Source organism: Nelumbo lutea, chromosome 1 (assembly GCF_056320005.1).
Source record: "Nelumbo lutea isolate HS-2025 chromosome 1, American lotus-T2T, whole genome shotgun sequence".
Lineage (NCBI taxonomy): Eukaryota > Viridiplantae > Streptophyta > Magnoliopsida > Proteales > Nelumbonaceae > Nelumbo > Nelumbo lutea.
This window is the reverse complement of record NC_142684.1, coordinates 205,140,369-205,154,963: the sequence shown is the minus strand read 5'-3', so window position 1 is coordinate 205,154,963 and position 14,595 is coordinate 205,140,369. Positions and strand designations below refer to the sequence as shown.

Sequence of the window (14,595 nt, the reverse complement as noted above, 5' to 3'; positions counted from 1 at the left end):
AAAATACCTCTATTACTCGAAGAACTAGGGGCCTGATATAACATTAGTCAAATAAGTCTCTCTGCAAGCCCTTGATGTCAATCTTTTTACACTTATTCTTTTCTATTTAACAAATATATGCATTTAGGTTGACTCGGTTATGTTTTTCTTTTACTAGTCTCTTGAGTTTATTTTCTACGGGGTGATATATATTAGCCCTTTGTTTGCGGACTCTGCTTGTTTGCACATGAAGACAATGGGCAAATAAGGGGCCATTTGGCAAGTCTTTCTGGGAAGATCTTCTGGTAGCTCTGACGGTTAAAGGATGCATTGATCTTTTGCATTAAGATCTGAGCAGCCTGAAGCCTGTTTAGTTAAGGTGTGTCTTTCCGCACCAAGAGTCCTCGGGTCGGCTCCTAACTAGATTTTCTATCATATATATATATTTGTGTATTTTTATCAATGTTTTTTGATTGCTTTGGCATTTCATTTTTCACTTTACTGTTGTCTGGGTTTCATAATATTTTTCAGTGGTTTTTGTGGTTTTGTGATTTGTGCTCATTGAAATAACCCTTCTCAAAAATTGACAAAATTCTTAGTGTTGTTGTAGGAACTGGTATTTCTTTATGCAGGGAATAACCATTCTTTCCTTGGATTTTTTTTTGACATTCTTTCTTGGATTATTGTTAACAATACATATTTTCCAATTATACAGGCTTAGCTAGCTTACGATATCAGAATTGGTGTGTAAATGGAAATTTTGGTATCTTATTTGCATGAATGGAACAGGAATCCTGGATGCAATTGCAGTCATTCTAGATCTGTTGATCAGATGTGCCGCCAAGATTCTCGAGTCCATTTGTCTGCAGAAGAGGCAATTGCAGCTGAAGAGAGTCTCTCAATTTATTGCAAGCCTGTTGAGCTTTATAACATTCTCCAGCGTCGTGCTTTACGAAATGTAAGCTTTCAGTTATGAGTTCAACAAATTATGTGGTTACTGTGATGGCTGACAGTCATGCTAGGTACAAACCTTGGAGGAGGGATGCATTGGGGAATGCTCCTGCATAGTTTGTAGCTGCTTTTCTGGTTATGTTGTCATGTTGGTTTTATTCTCTCTTGCTACACATATTTGAGGTCTCTTGACTGTCTTGTTGCCGTTTTGGGATTATGCTTGCATTTTTTCATTCCTTTGATTTTTAAGTAACTCATCTTTTATTGATAAAAAGCAACTTGTGTCCTTGTGCTAATCTAATGAGAACCTTTATTTGCAGCCGTCCTTTCTTCAAAGATGCTTGCACTACAAAATACAAGCAAAGCGCAAAAGGAGGTAATGAAATTTCTAATTATTAAAAAGGCTTCTTGGGGGCTGTTTGAAAATATGTATGTTTTTCTTTTAAGAAAAACAATTGGCTTACAAAAGCATGTGTTGCTGAACACCGCTTTAGTTGTTTGAATTTGAAAATAAACCCCCGAAATAGTTATTCTTGAGTATATATGCTGATGTAGTTTTGTGGCTCCTCTATGTTGCATACATAAATTTTGTAAATAGACTGTTAGGTGTGGAAAGTGATGGCATTTGGAAATGTAGTCTTTTGGTTTAGCTTTTTCTTTGCATGGAGTAGTCGAATAGGACTGCAATCAGTCCTAGGTATAATGAGTAATAAACAAGAAAAAGAATGAGAAAGAAAAAGAGAAGAAGGAGAGAAGAAGAGAAGGAGAACACAAAGAGGAGAATTCAGAGAATGTGGATTGACTAGTATTGTCGCCCCACTCATCCTTTTATATTAATAATCAAAATAAAAGTAAAAGGGCTGAATTACCCTTATTGCTTACATAGGCGGCAAAAGAAATGACAAACTAATAATGAACTACCAACTGAAATAACTACTAACTGAAACTAACTACTATCATAAACAAGTAAATAACAGTGGGGACCAGTTGGGCTTGGAGGTGTAATTTGGAATAGAAATGGTATTATTTGGGCTTTTAGTGGGTCGGTTGGGATTGCCTCCTCAACAAAGGCCGAAGTCATGGCAGCTCTAACTGGCATCTGAATTACATGGGCTTACCAAATCTTACCATTAAAGGAGACTCAACCAACACCATTAACTGGCTTTCTAATCCTGACAGTGGGCCTTGGGCCTTATCTCACTACCTGGCTGAAGCGAGAGACATTCTTGCTTCTTTAAATGCCCGTGTGGTTTGGATTCTGAGGGAGCTAAACTCTGAAGTTGATAGTCTAGCTAAATCTGGTGCTCACAAGGATTATCTTTTTAGTGATAGTTCTATGCCTATGTAACTTTCTGAGTGCATTTGTCGGACAAAGTGAATGATCGGGGAATTCACCATCTCTGATGGAAACTTAAACTGCCGGTAGTTGATTTCAACCGTTGAAATTTGTTTTTGCAAAATATATTTATATAGAGATGTACTTGTATATATTATGGTTTGAAAATGTTTGCAAAAGGTTTTAAATCTCTAGATCCATGTGAGTATAGAGTGCAACACTGTTCCTTGCAGCTGAGGGAGATGTTCTCTCTTGTCGGGCAGTGTTTGATCATTATAAGTTGAGAGGTTAAGTGTAAGACCATTGAGGGTAATATCTAATGGACTAATCTTGCATTTGCCCATAGTCCTTGGGTTTTCATAAGGTGATTGGACACAAGGACCATTTAGTGTAAATGTTGGGCCCATTAAGAGCCCATGGTGATGGACTTAGGGGTTCATTGTCTCCTATAGTGAATTCAGCCAGGCCTTGTAATAAAGGCTGGACTGAACCCATGTGATTGATGTGTAGATTAATGTTTGGGTTTCACGCCATACAAAGAGAGCCAATTGGGCAGCAGGTTAAGGGGTAAGTGAGCACACAAGCTTAATGGGTCTAAAGCCCAATTCAAACTAGGCTTAAGTTAGTTAATTAAAAGGAGGCAAGATATGATTTATAATCTGATTAAGATTAGCTGAAGGATAAGATAAGTCTTATTCATTCAAGAGTCCAAATCCAAATATCAGATTTGGATTAAGGAACTCTCTCCTAATTAGATTAGGAGGCTGATCCTGAGAAGGCTATAAATAAAGGGGGCGAATTCCTCAGTTACACAAAACAATAACCTGTAGAATTCTCTCTTATTCTTGCCATCCCTACCCAATTTGATCTCCTCTTGAGGAATTGATCAAGAAAGGTTCTTGATATTGTTTATTGGCTGAAGAAACAATTTGAAGTCGTGCTCACCAGCCCCTGTTCGGTTCTTGCCGAAGGATCCTGGTTCTTGCTGAAGAGCCATCTTGCTGATCCTGTTTCATTACACAATGTGTCATCTTTGGTGGAAGCGGGTTTTGGTATTCTTCTTGGGTGTGAACACCCTTATTGGGAGTTACTCCTACTTCGTATCAGGTATATCCCACTTCTCTTTCGGTTTCAGATTTGGTCCGGTTTTGGATTAAGAACGATCATTGAAAATGCAATTTTCTAAAATAAGGAATGCGATTCGCAGATAGGAGAGAGAGAAATTTTTGAAATTTCACCCAACCTTCCTGTAGGGTTTGGCCATCCATATGATGGATCTCTCATCCCTTCATATACATCTGAAAGGGAGAGGGCATCTTGTTACCTTGTGTAATTACATTTAGATCACCATTGCAGACACTGCCATTAGAAGCATAATAACACAGAAGCAACCACCACACTACCCGTGATAAAGTCTGTTGCCATCGCCAATGGCGGCACAACTACGCTACCAATAACTGAAACCATAGGGCCCATTGACTTAACAAACCACACAAAACCTGTGGTGTCACTTATGTGCTCTTTAACTTCCTTACAGACAGAAGTATCATTCAGAACAAGTGAATGCAAAAGACTGCAATTACTGATAAAAAACACAGACTGCAATCTGCGATGTCACTAATAAACATAAACCATGTCTCACTCTTAGGGTAGCCTGACAGTAGAGAGCACCACTTGGACAGTAGCAGTGATCTTCTATTTCCGATGTTACAAGCTCATCAAAGGAGCATCACCACTCCATGTGATTACGAGTGAGCTACCGAAGGGGGCTATAGTTATAAGCATTCCCACATGAGAGTTTTAGGGACAGAAAATTCTGATCCCAAGAGATTCTCATGGACGTGGCGAAACCCTAGGGAGCTTACCCGTTATGTATCTGATGAATCAGAACCACCTTTTTGGGACAGATAAGCTGCTTTCTATCATTTTCTTGTCTCCCTTTATAGCCTTACCCATTCGTCTATAAATAGGGGAGGCTCAAGGTCCACTTGAGATCATCTTGTATGTATTGAGAGAGTTCTTGCATCCTGGCCTCCTGCTCCCCTACTACTATTGCAAATACCCTTACTCTGCCCATATCAACATCCTTCCTTCCCTTACCTCTCCGGTCATCCTCTGTCTTTCAGGGAGACCTTATTCTGTTGCCTTACCTCCCTACCTACACCTTGTACTGTTTTTTTTTTTTTTCTTTAATAAAATTTCCTTTTTTATGATAAAAAAAGTGAAAACATGAGGCGGGGGGAGATTTTTTGGGATCTAGTGATGCCACTCTAGCCACCAAGGAAGGGTTGCAATGTATAGTTATTCTTGATGTTGGGGTTTGGAAAGAGGTGTTTACTGATTTCTCGTTGCTCATTTCTTTCATGGTCATCCAGAATGGGTGATAATGGAAAACTGGTTTTTGTTTGGCTGAATGGGTTATTTGATCACCTTGGTTGAGAGAATTCAGTGTGGACTGTTCTTTCTTTTGTTACCATAATTGTGGTTCTTTTGTTCTCAAGGAGGGCAATAAATCCTTTAGTTGGTTGGATTTGTTGGTGGACAGATTGATTCTCTTCATGAGTTCCATTTAAACTGTTTGCATCTGCCAAGTGGTGAATTAGGATCCATGAATTCTTGTTGTGCTTCTAATGGGAGGCTACCTTTAGTGTGACTGGTGATATTTTAGGGGAAATGCATGATCTTATGGATGAAAAAGCCTTAAGTTGGAGCTGGGTCGGGCTTGTTGTGTCTTATGATTCAGGTAAGAAGTTCAACATCACATTTCAGGGATCCAGGAATTGGAGATCAAAGGTTAAGGGAGAAATTACAACTATACTATTTGAGACCTCTCTGGAGGTAATGCTATCTGACATTACCAGTTCCTGCCATATGAACAGTTCAAACTGTTAAAAAAAAACTTTTACATGCAACCCAAGACTCCAAAGGGGATAGTGAAATCAAATAACCAGTTTTTGAGGAAAAAACGAGACACAAATGGTCAAGTGCAAGGCTGCAGATTGGTATCTTTCTACAAAGGAGCTCTGGAAACGTTCAATGGCTGAAACCAAACCTTAAACTGCTCAAATAAGAGTAATCTTCTCCTCCGAAGCACCAAAAAAGGCACTACCACCCCCAACACCAAAAAAAAGGGACAAATAGGGCTGGGTGGTAAAATAAAGGAGAAAAGATTCTTAAGAATTTCCAGATGTCTCCAAATAATGTCAAATCACTTTTAGTTTGAAGAGATTTTCCATGCATCAACCACATTCAATCCCAACAAGAAACACTTGCCTAATTGAGCTCTAGAGGGATTTAAATGCAGAACTGAATTTCTGCGATTTTTCAAGCAACAAATCTGGAAAAATATAAACCTTATTTTGATAGACATGAAACATACACCGAAATTCTCCATAAATCCTGTTCTATCAGGTGGTGATAACTGATATCCCCTTCTCCTGGCAATCGGTCCCTATGTGATCGCTGACATCATCTTACAACCTGATGATGTTGGCAGGTCATTTAGCCCAAGGTTTGAAAGACAATCTCTGACTCAGTCAAGCACTGCTCTAATGCCAAGTAAAATTTGTTAGGTGTGTCTGAATCAGTAGTTTAGGGTTTGAGTGCAAGAAGAAGAATAAAAAGAGAAGGTAGAGGAGAGGAAGAGTAGGGTTCGACAGGTTCTACCCAACTAAGAGTGACATGTAAATGTACAATTCTTCTCTTACAGTAAGACATATGGCTCCCTCTCAGCCCATTACGTATAAGATCACCAAAGTACGCTTTTTATACATGAATATAAGACTACCAATACTTCCAACAATCCAGGGATTTTAGAGATTAGTGGAGTGTTAACACTTGTCATTGGTGGAAAGTTGTCATTTGTTAAGGCCATTCACTGTTGCATGCCTAACTCTGTCAAGTTGAAAGAATGGTAGGATCCATCTAATGGACGCCAAGAAAGGTGCGGAATGGGGGCGAATTTCAAAAAAATTTCCTACATTCTACCAACTGGGAATCATATTCCCTAAAATTAGAATACATTATTCAAGGATCCTACTTGAACCATAAACAAACAAGATCTGAACCAAAAGGAAACAGGAAGGATTATACCTGATCTGGAGAAATAATATCTCCCAAAGTTGGTGTTCACGCCCAAAGAAGTGACCAAGATCCGCTCTTGCTGAAGATGACACAGCTGTGGATGGAACGAAACCAGCAGGGTGCGTCCTACACGCTGGATTCTTCACAAGAACCCTCTGGAAACCTTGAACACCGAATCCTAGTGTCTTTCTTGCAAGACTATTGTCAAGAACTGCTTTCTTGACTTCCTGTTGCTGCAAAGATCCAATCTTCCAACAGGTAGTGGCGGCGGTTGAAGGAGGAGAAGTCCAGGGACGAAGAGGGCAGAATTTTCTCTTCTCTCTGGAGTCTGTGAGAGATCAAATCTCAGATTGCAGGATGTGTCTTGCTTACTCCAACCCCCTTGTTCGAAATCTGATATTTCTGCTAGGGTTTTCTCCTCTTTTTTCTTGATTAAGAAACCTCCCAATATTTTGGGAGTTATCCCAATCCAAATCAGTATTTGGATAGAGGTTAATCTTAATCCTATCTGCAGATCAAGTTAGTTAACTCCTGATCTTATCAGGAGGTTACCAGATTCAAATCTAATTTGAATTTGGTCTCTTAGAGTGGATAAGGTCAAAGACCCAATCCTTTTACTAACACTAATCTCAGATTCGCCCTATGAACTGGTGATCATATCAGCCCAGTTCGAAATGGGCTTTTGGCCCATTAAGTGTTCAATGTTTAACTAGTTTCCAACCTGTTGCCATTTGGGTTTCTTTGTATGGCGTGGGACCCAAGCATTGATCTACACACCAGCCACATGGGTTCGACCCAACTTTTATTAAAAGGCCCAGCCGAATTCACTGAAAGACTCAGTGACCCCCTTGAGCCCATCACATGGACCCTATGGGCCCAACACTTACATTAAGTGGTCCCTAGGCCAAGCCATCTTATAAAAACCCAGGGACTGGGCAGGTGCAAGATTAGCCCATCAGGTATTATCCTAAATGGTCTTACACTTAACCTCTCAGTCCATAATGATCAAGCACTGCCCGACAAGAGAAGACCTCTCTCTCAGTTGCAAGGAACAGTGCCGCACTCTCTACTCACATGGATCCCGGGAATTAAAACCTTTTGCAAATCTTTTGAAATCGTACATATACATACTATATATATATATATATATATATATATATCTTATTTTGCAAAACAAAATTCTAACGATTGAAATCAACTGCCGACAGTTTGGTTTCCATCAGAGAGAGTGCATTACCGATCATTACCATTGTTCGACAAAGGGGCTGATCCTGTCACTATGACCACTCACTCAGATGAATTCTCAGACTGCCCCAACATGTTCAGGTTTTGACCCCCACTAAGGATCTCACTGATTGACACATCAAAGACAGCCCGATCCGACACTTGGTGATGTGTCAAAATCGAGTCTAGGGGTTAGGTGTAACTTTCCAGTTTTGCCCATCTGTCTCCAAGGTCTAGGGCTGTTAGAGTGAGCCGAATAAGGGTAGTTTAGTAATCTTATGTCAGTTAAGTACTTTGCTTATGTGGCTGTTTTATTAGAGTACTCTGCCCCACACTTAAGTGAGGACAGTTTAGTCTTTGTAAGTGTAATTAGAACCTAATAAACACAAGGGGGTCGACTGAATGGGAAACTAATCAATTCGACTAAACCCTCCTGTTCTCTCTTTCTCTTGTCTTCTTCCTCATCTTCTTCTTCCTTCTTCACTGGTTCGGACTACTGTAGCTGCTCCAAAACAAGGGCAATACTGGAAATCTAGTTCGGTTCAAGGGTTCAAGCAATCCCATGCTGCATGTGCCTTGGGTCTTACCCTGATGGCCGAAACAAGCCATCCCAACACTTGGTGGCACACCAGTATCAGCCTTGGCAGGATAAATCTCCCCTGACTTATCCAATGGCTGTGAACATTTAAAAACTAGCACAAGTTTCTATAAGTGTCCGGTTTTTGGGTCTTACACAGAATTATACCAAACAACATGAATCAAACATGCACTTTAATTTATTTCCACTAAATAACAAAAGTACATCAAATCCGATTGAAGCTAAGGGCATACAAAACTGTCTAACACAAGTCTCTTCTTGAGAGCTGGAAAGTTGAAGGTTTAAGCGAAAAGAGTAGGATCGTGTGGAATGTAATTCCTTTGGCAGTTCTGTGTTCCATTTGGAGGTAGAGAAATAGGAGGATCTTTGATTAAAAACAGATCCAAGTAGAAAAAGTGATTAATTCAGTTGTAGATGATCTGAGAGGGTGGCTGAGCTCAAATGTGCTGTTCAAAAGAGATGTATCAAGTGCTTGTGTAGTGGTTAATTTTTTCAATGATTCGCAAGGTGTTTCTCTTGCACAGCCTTTGTGCAGTGAACCCTTCCTGTATCTTTCATATTTTTTTTCCTTAATAAAATCTTACTTTACCTCTTCAAGAAAAAGAAAAAAAACTTGTCATTGGTGTAAGTTTGGCTTTGTGTTCTAGACCTGCAGGAGATGGGGCCTTAAAGGGCTGAACTGCTTGCAGTACTACAATCTTGAAGGTTGACTAAACCTCTCTTCACAGTTGCCGATAAAAACTTGTCATTGTGTTTACTTTTAGGGGCATCATCCTATCAACCACTTTTGAAGAGCTCTGGCATCATCTTCATCAGGTTACCAACTTACTTTTGTACAATGCCATTGTGAGATCAATAGGACCCAGATATTTTTCATTGCCCATTTCTTTCTAGTGTTTCCCAAATGTCATCGTTTTCATATTCTCTCTCCAATCCTCTAGCCTTATCACAACTCAATCTTGAGGTTCAACCCCCTTAATGTTGGTAGATGGCCCTTGACTGATGTATACAAGTTCTTATAAATTCCACAATCAATCCCCTACTCCATTTGTTCTTGTCTACCATTCTACCTCCCACATCTTGAGTCTTATGTGGCTGGCTATACTCCTAACTATAAAGTGTAACTTCATGAAATGTTTTTTTGTTTGAATTATGGGTATAATGTCATTGTTAGTACTTTATTAGTGTTAGTGTTGGCTTGATTTCCTTGTAAGGTCATAACTGCATTAGAAATGACCTACTTCCTGATTTGGTTTAAACTAAAGTCCTTTTTTTTTTTTGATTTCTATTGAATTTAAAGTTTACTTATTATTTTTCTTGTTTTGTTGTTATTGCTGCTACTAATGATTCTATACAACTTTTCTTTAGTTGGTTTCATCAGTAGTCTTTGTCAAGTGTACATACACTGATTGGTTTGCTACTGGTAAATTTATAGGATTCAGATGACTGTGTCCCTATCTGGTGCTGTGAATGATGGAGTGCAAGCACACAATCTTTTACCTCTATACATCATTTTGGCTAGGCCCATTTCTGACATTGCAGCTGCAGGGGTATGATCTTGTCAATATTTGCACTTAACCCCAACCGGTTTTGTCAATATCCATCTGTTTTTTATACTATATTGCTCATTTTTTGTGCTTTATATCCCTGTGTTTAGCAACAGAATTCTGCAGTCTTTTGCCTTGCGCGAACCTGTCTTATAGTTGCTTCAAGTGAATTTGAGGGGAGGAGTCAAACTGAAGCAAATTTTGTTCTCCCTGAGATTCATAGGCTTTCGGCTAATGAAAAAGCTAGCATACTCACTGTTTTACTTGTCAGCTGTGGTACTTCCTAATTGCATATGATTAATGCCAGTATATGACTTTTCAAGAGATTGACTTGGTTATATTTCAATCATGTTGCAGGGGAAGCTAACAATTCCTTACCTGGAAGTGCTATGGCAAAGGACCATTTGGATATGACATCATTTTCATGTAAGTTTTATTTTTTATGAATAACATAAGCAGTGTTATTAATGAAATATCAGAAAGTAAGTCAGACATCCCAGAGGATCTGATGGCCTTGTCACAAAATATGTACATGTTAGATGCTTTCAGATGCTAGATTGTTGTACTTTATGATTCTTACATGCTTCATTGATACTGCGTGGTGAGATATTTTTTTTGGGTTTTATAATTTTTTTTTGTGTTTTTATTAAATGAAGTGTTTAATGTGGTGTGGTTTTCATTCAAATCTCGGTTGTGATTGGATTTGAGAAAGCGGGAAATTTCTTGTGGCATTTATTGGGGGGGGGGTTGGTCAAAATCTTATGATTTTGGATACAATTCACAATTGAAATCACAAATCTTAGGGCTTTCAATTCAAATATAATATCTGAATCTTTTTCTGTTTAAATCTTATGATTTTATTGTTTGAATCCTATGATTTGATCCATAAATCTTATTATCTTCTGATTTAGATGATTAATGTGACTTGACAATCAGGACTTAGTTCTTTACTTTGTCATTCCTTTGTTTCTTTTAATTTTTTTAAGGGAGGCTTGTTTGAAAGCCCTTACTAGAAAATGATTTAGTCTAATCTGCCATTATATATAATTTCGTTGACTTTCAAGTCAATCTTGATTATGTTATCTTATGCTTTTTTTTATCAATGTTATCTTATGGTATCTTATGCTTCTAGTGTTCAAGTGGTGAACTCATTTGTTTTTAGGTACATGCATGGTAAATATGGATTTAAAATATGGTAAAATAATTTTTTTTAAGGGAGACTTGTTTGAAAGCCCTTACTAGATATTGATTTAGTCTAATCAGCCATTATATATAATTTTGTTGACTTTCAAGTCAAACTTGATTATGCTATCTATGCTTTTTTTTTATCAATGTTATCTTATGGTATCTTATGCTTCTAGTGTTCAAGTGGTGAACTCATTTGTTTTTAGGTACATGCATGGTAGATATGGAATTAAAATATGGTAAAATAAATTTTCTATAAAATTTTAAGTTTTTAATATATCTGTTTCTAGTTTTTGTACAAGTTTATAAAAATATAACTAACCTTAATAGTTAGGATACAAATCATGGTTTGAATTGATTCAATTTTCTTTCTGATTTTTTTATTTTTTTTCAAGAAGTATAGTATCCATTCATTAAAAGAAAAAGATCAAAACAAGTACAACCAGTGCTATACAAAGGAGAGTAGAAAAATCATTCAGACCACTATCCCATTAGGAATTACAAACAGACTTCCAAGATTATAAAGGGAACTATAGAAAGAACTGTCAATATTTAGCTGTACCACAGACCAATAGTACAATTTCCCCACAATTCTCTGTCACACTTCATCCTCTTGACAGCCTTTATTTTGGAACATCCTTGAGTTTCTTTCTTGCCAAAACGACCAGGAAACTTCACCTGGAATCAAGTGCAATAAAATTTCCCCTTTCTTACTTAGGCTTTGTATCCTCCAGCTCTTCACAAATTCATCCAGTGATGCTGGACAACTACTTAATGCAAAAATCTTAAAAATCCTTACGCAGATATTTTAAACAACCATGATTTGTGTTGGAGGTTCCAGAGAGAAGACGGAGAAGGAGAAGAAGAAGAAGGAGAAAAGGTCACAACCGAACTAGAGAGAAAAGCATCACGTTCATCAGTTAAGGCAGTAGGGATGAGGAGACCGCCGTGATTAGGCGGTAGGCGGTAGGGATCCAAAAACCAGGAAAGGGCTTTCATTCAAAGAAGTGACTAAAACCAGAGTTTGGCCAACCAAAGGTGAGGTCAGGTTCTTCCGGAGTGATGAGTTGTTCTTCATTGAGACGTCGGAGAAGGGCGTAAACCTTCGAAAAAAATTCTTGGAGGGCTGCCTTGTTGGTAGGTTCGTGGCAGAGGTGCTTGATCTCGCAGTAGTGGCGAGGTGGGCTTAGGAAGCTTGGGGTGCTGTAGGGGAGATGAAGGTTAAAAAACTTGTGAAGGGATTGTTTTTGTTCATTGTCCCCTCGGAGAAAGAAGCGGCGACGCTTCTCAGTGGTGCGCCGTGGTACCTGGGGAAGAACATGTTTCTCCTTGATAGATGGAGTGTCTGTGCGGGTTGTAGTTCCAATGAACCTTCTGGGAGAGGTAATCTTGATCAGAAGATCTTGGTCCGTATTTATGGACTCCCGTTGATCTTGTGGAGTCCGGAAGTCATCTATGCGGTCGGGGATTTCTACGGGGGCTTCCTAGCCACAAATGACTCCATAGAGGAGCTGGCAACCTGTGAATGGGTGAGATTGCAGGTGGCGTGGAGGGGAGAGATTCCGACAACGATGGATGTTAGAGTGGGTGAAGTGGTGTATAATATCCACATTTGGCCAGAACTGGAACCTTCGGTGAGGCCGGTTACGAAGTTACAAAAATCGGCGAAGAACATTTTGAGGGATGAAGTGATTGAAAGCCATGCAGTAGAGACCTGGGGGGTGGTTGAGAAGGGGGTGAGGGTGGGTGTCGTGTCAGCCAGACTTTCCACGGGTGACCTGGATGGCTGAAGTCCAAGAGATTTGGAGAGGATGACAAGGGAACCGTCGATTGTAGTACACGGGAAGGAGAATCAGACGATGGAGAGGAGGGTAGCGTCTAATAGTGTATCTGATTACGGACAGGCGGCTCGGTTTCAAAATTTGAACAAGGCAAAGAGGAGTGCTAAGTCTGACCTTATGCCTGACAGCGTTCAAGGAGAATCAGACGATGGAGAGGAGGGTAGCGTCTAATAGTGTATCTGATTACGGATAGGCGGCTCGGTTTCAAAATTCGAACAAGGCAAAGAGGAGTGCTAAGTCTGACCTTATGCCTGACAGCGTTCAAGGGGCTCAGACTCAAAGTTTGAACAAGTCGGAGAGAGGCTATTGGCCGAATAGTAAATAGGAGTTGAAAGATTTAATATGGGAATGCTTGCTGGAGATGGGTCACTTGGGCGGAGAGGGTAGGGAAGAACGAATCGGACGGAAGACCCAGAATTTCAATCACAAAAGGAGGTCTAGGAATCTGTTTGGTATTAGGGGCTTGGACCGTGGGCTAGGGGATAAGAGAGGGGAGGACCGATGAAAAACTGGGACCTAGTTTTCTCTAGCTGCTGGGCTGGTTCGGGGAGATTGTTAGGGGAGTCATGAACCTAGCTTTGAGTATGGAGGCCAGAATCGGAAGCTTCCAAATGTGTACAGAAGGGACCCAAGGGCGATCAAGATCTTTGAGGGAAGGAGGGGACAGGCAAAGAATCAAGGAGCCCTTGCAGGGAGGCACTGGGAAAAGGGAAAGCAGTGATGGTGGAGGCAGAAGATATGTCATCTGACGAAGATGTGGACGGAACGATTGCTGATGACGTTCCTGAATTTAGAGGGAGCCCCAATAAAATTCAGAATGATATGTAGAATAGTGAGGGCCTTCATGGGGAAGTAGTGTCTTCATTGTAGGTTGTGGAACCGTCATCGGAAGAGAGGACAGGAAAAGGAGAGGGGAGTGAGTTTCCGCTTAGTATGGCCATGGTGGAGACACAAGCTCGTTGGAGCGAGGGTGATGGAGAGGCAACATTACTGGAGGGTGGGGAAGTCTTGGAGGGAACACTTCTGTTGAGTTGGGTGTTATCCAAATACTTGTTTTGTGGAGTTTCTTGGGGTCTCAATGGAGGGTCTCGAGAAACAGACGAAGGACTTCCTAATGGAAATTGAACACAGGGTTTTACGGGACAGAGGTGTAGTGAATGCCAAAGGCAAGAAGAATGCGAAAGGGAAAAGGGAGTTGTTACATCTCACTTGGGGCCTAAATGATAGGGTGGGGTGTACAAAGGACGGTGGTAGAGGGAGGAGAAAAGGGAGGTAGGAAGTAGGGGAAAGGGGGGGGGATAGGAATGTATTTGAGTAATGATGAAAATTTTGTCTTGGAACATTCGTGGCTTGGGTTCGGGGAGGAGAATGGTTGTCATCTGCTCCATAATAAAGGCACACAAACCAGATATCATTTTACTTCAAGAGACAAAATTGAGTAGAATGGATGCATCAGTGGTTAGAAGCGTGTGGGGGGATGGACAATGCTGGTGGAGATGTTTAAATGCTTCAGGAACAGCGGGGGGAATTCTAGTAGTATGGAATTCCAATACTGTCACGATCAGTGACTCCATGGTTGGAAATTATTCGGTCTCCATTGAAGTTGTAGGGACAGGAGATTTCAAAGGGATAATTACTGGGTGTATGGCCCAAATGATGATGCTGAAAGGCAGAACTTCTAGGAGGAGCTGGGCAGAATAAGGAGTAGGGGTAATATTCCCTGGTGTATAGGCGGAGATTTTAACATTATAAGATTCCCACGAGAAAAATAGAGTGTGAGACGGACTACGGGGATGTGGTCTTTTGGTGAGTTTGTTTACAGACATGGTCTGGTGGACTTGCCGTTTTCTG

At 40.1% G+C, this 14,595-nt stretch overlaps 1 protein-coding gene across 9 annotated transcripts in view; it reads left to right on the top strand.

Annotated features, from left to right (window-relative positions):
• The window catches only part of EMF2 (VEFS-Box of polycomb protein), a 100,027-nt gene that overhangs the window by 24,175 nt on the left and 61,257 nt on the right, over window positions 1-14,595 (top strand). For 4 of the 9 annotated variants that reach the window (XM_088962464.1, XM_088962471.1, XM_088962465.1 and 1 more), the window contains 5 exons: window positions 769-937; window positions 1,251-1,306; window positions 9,607-9,721; window positions 9,829-9,994; window positions 10,076-10,144. In XM_088962464.1, the coding sequence (XP_088818590.1) occupies window positions 769-937; window positions 1,251-1,306; window positions 9,607-9,721; window positions 9,829-9,994; window positions 10,076-10,144 (575 nt within the window). Of the gene's footprint in view, window positions 1-730; window positions 938-1,250; window positions 1,307-9,606; window positions 9,722-9,828; window positions 9,995-10,075; window positions 10,145-14,595 lie in introns of those variants that run through there. The other 5 variants (XM_088962468.1, XM_088962469.1, XM_088962472.1 and 2 more) reach the window with 2 other exon arrangements.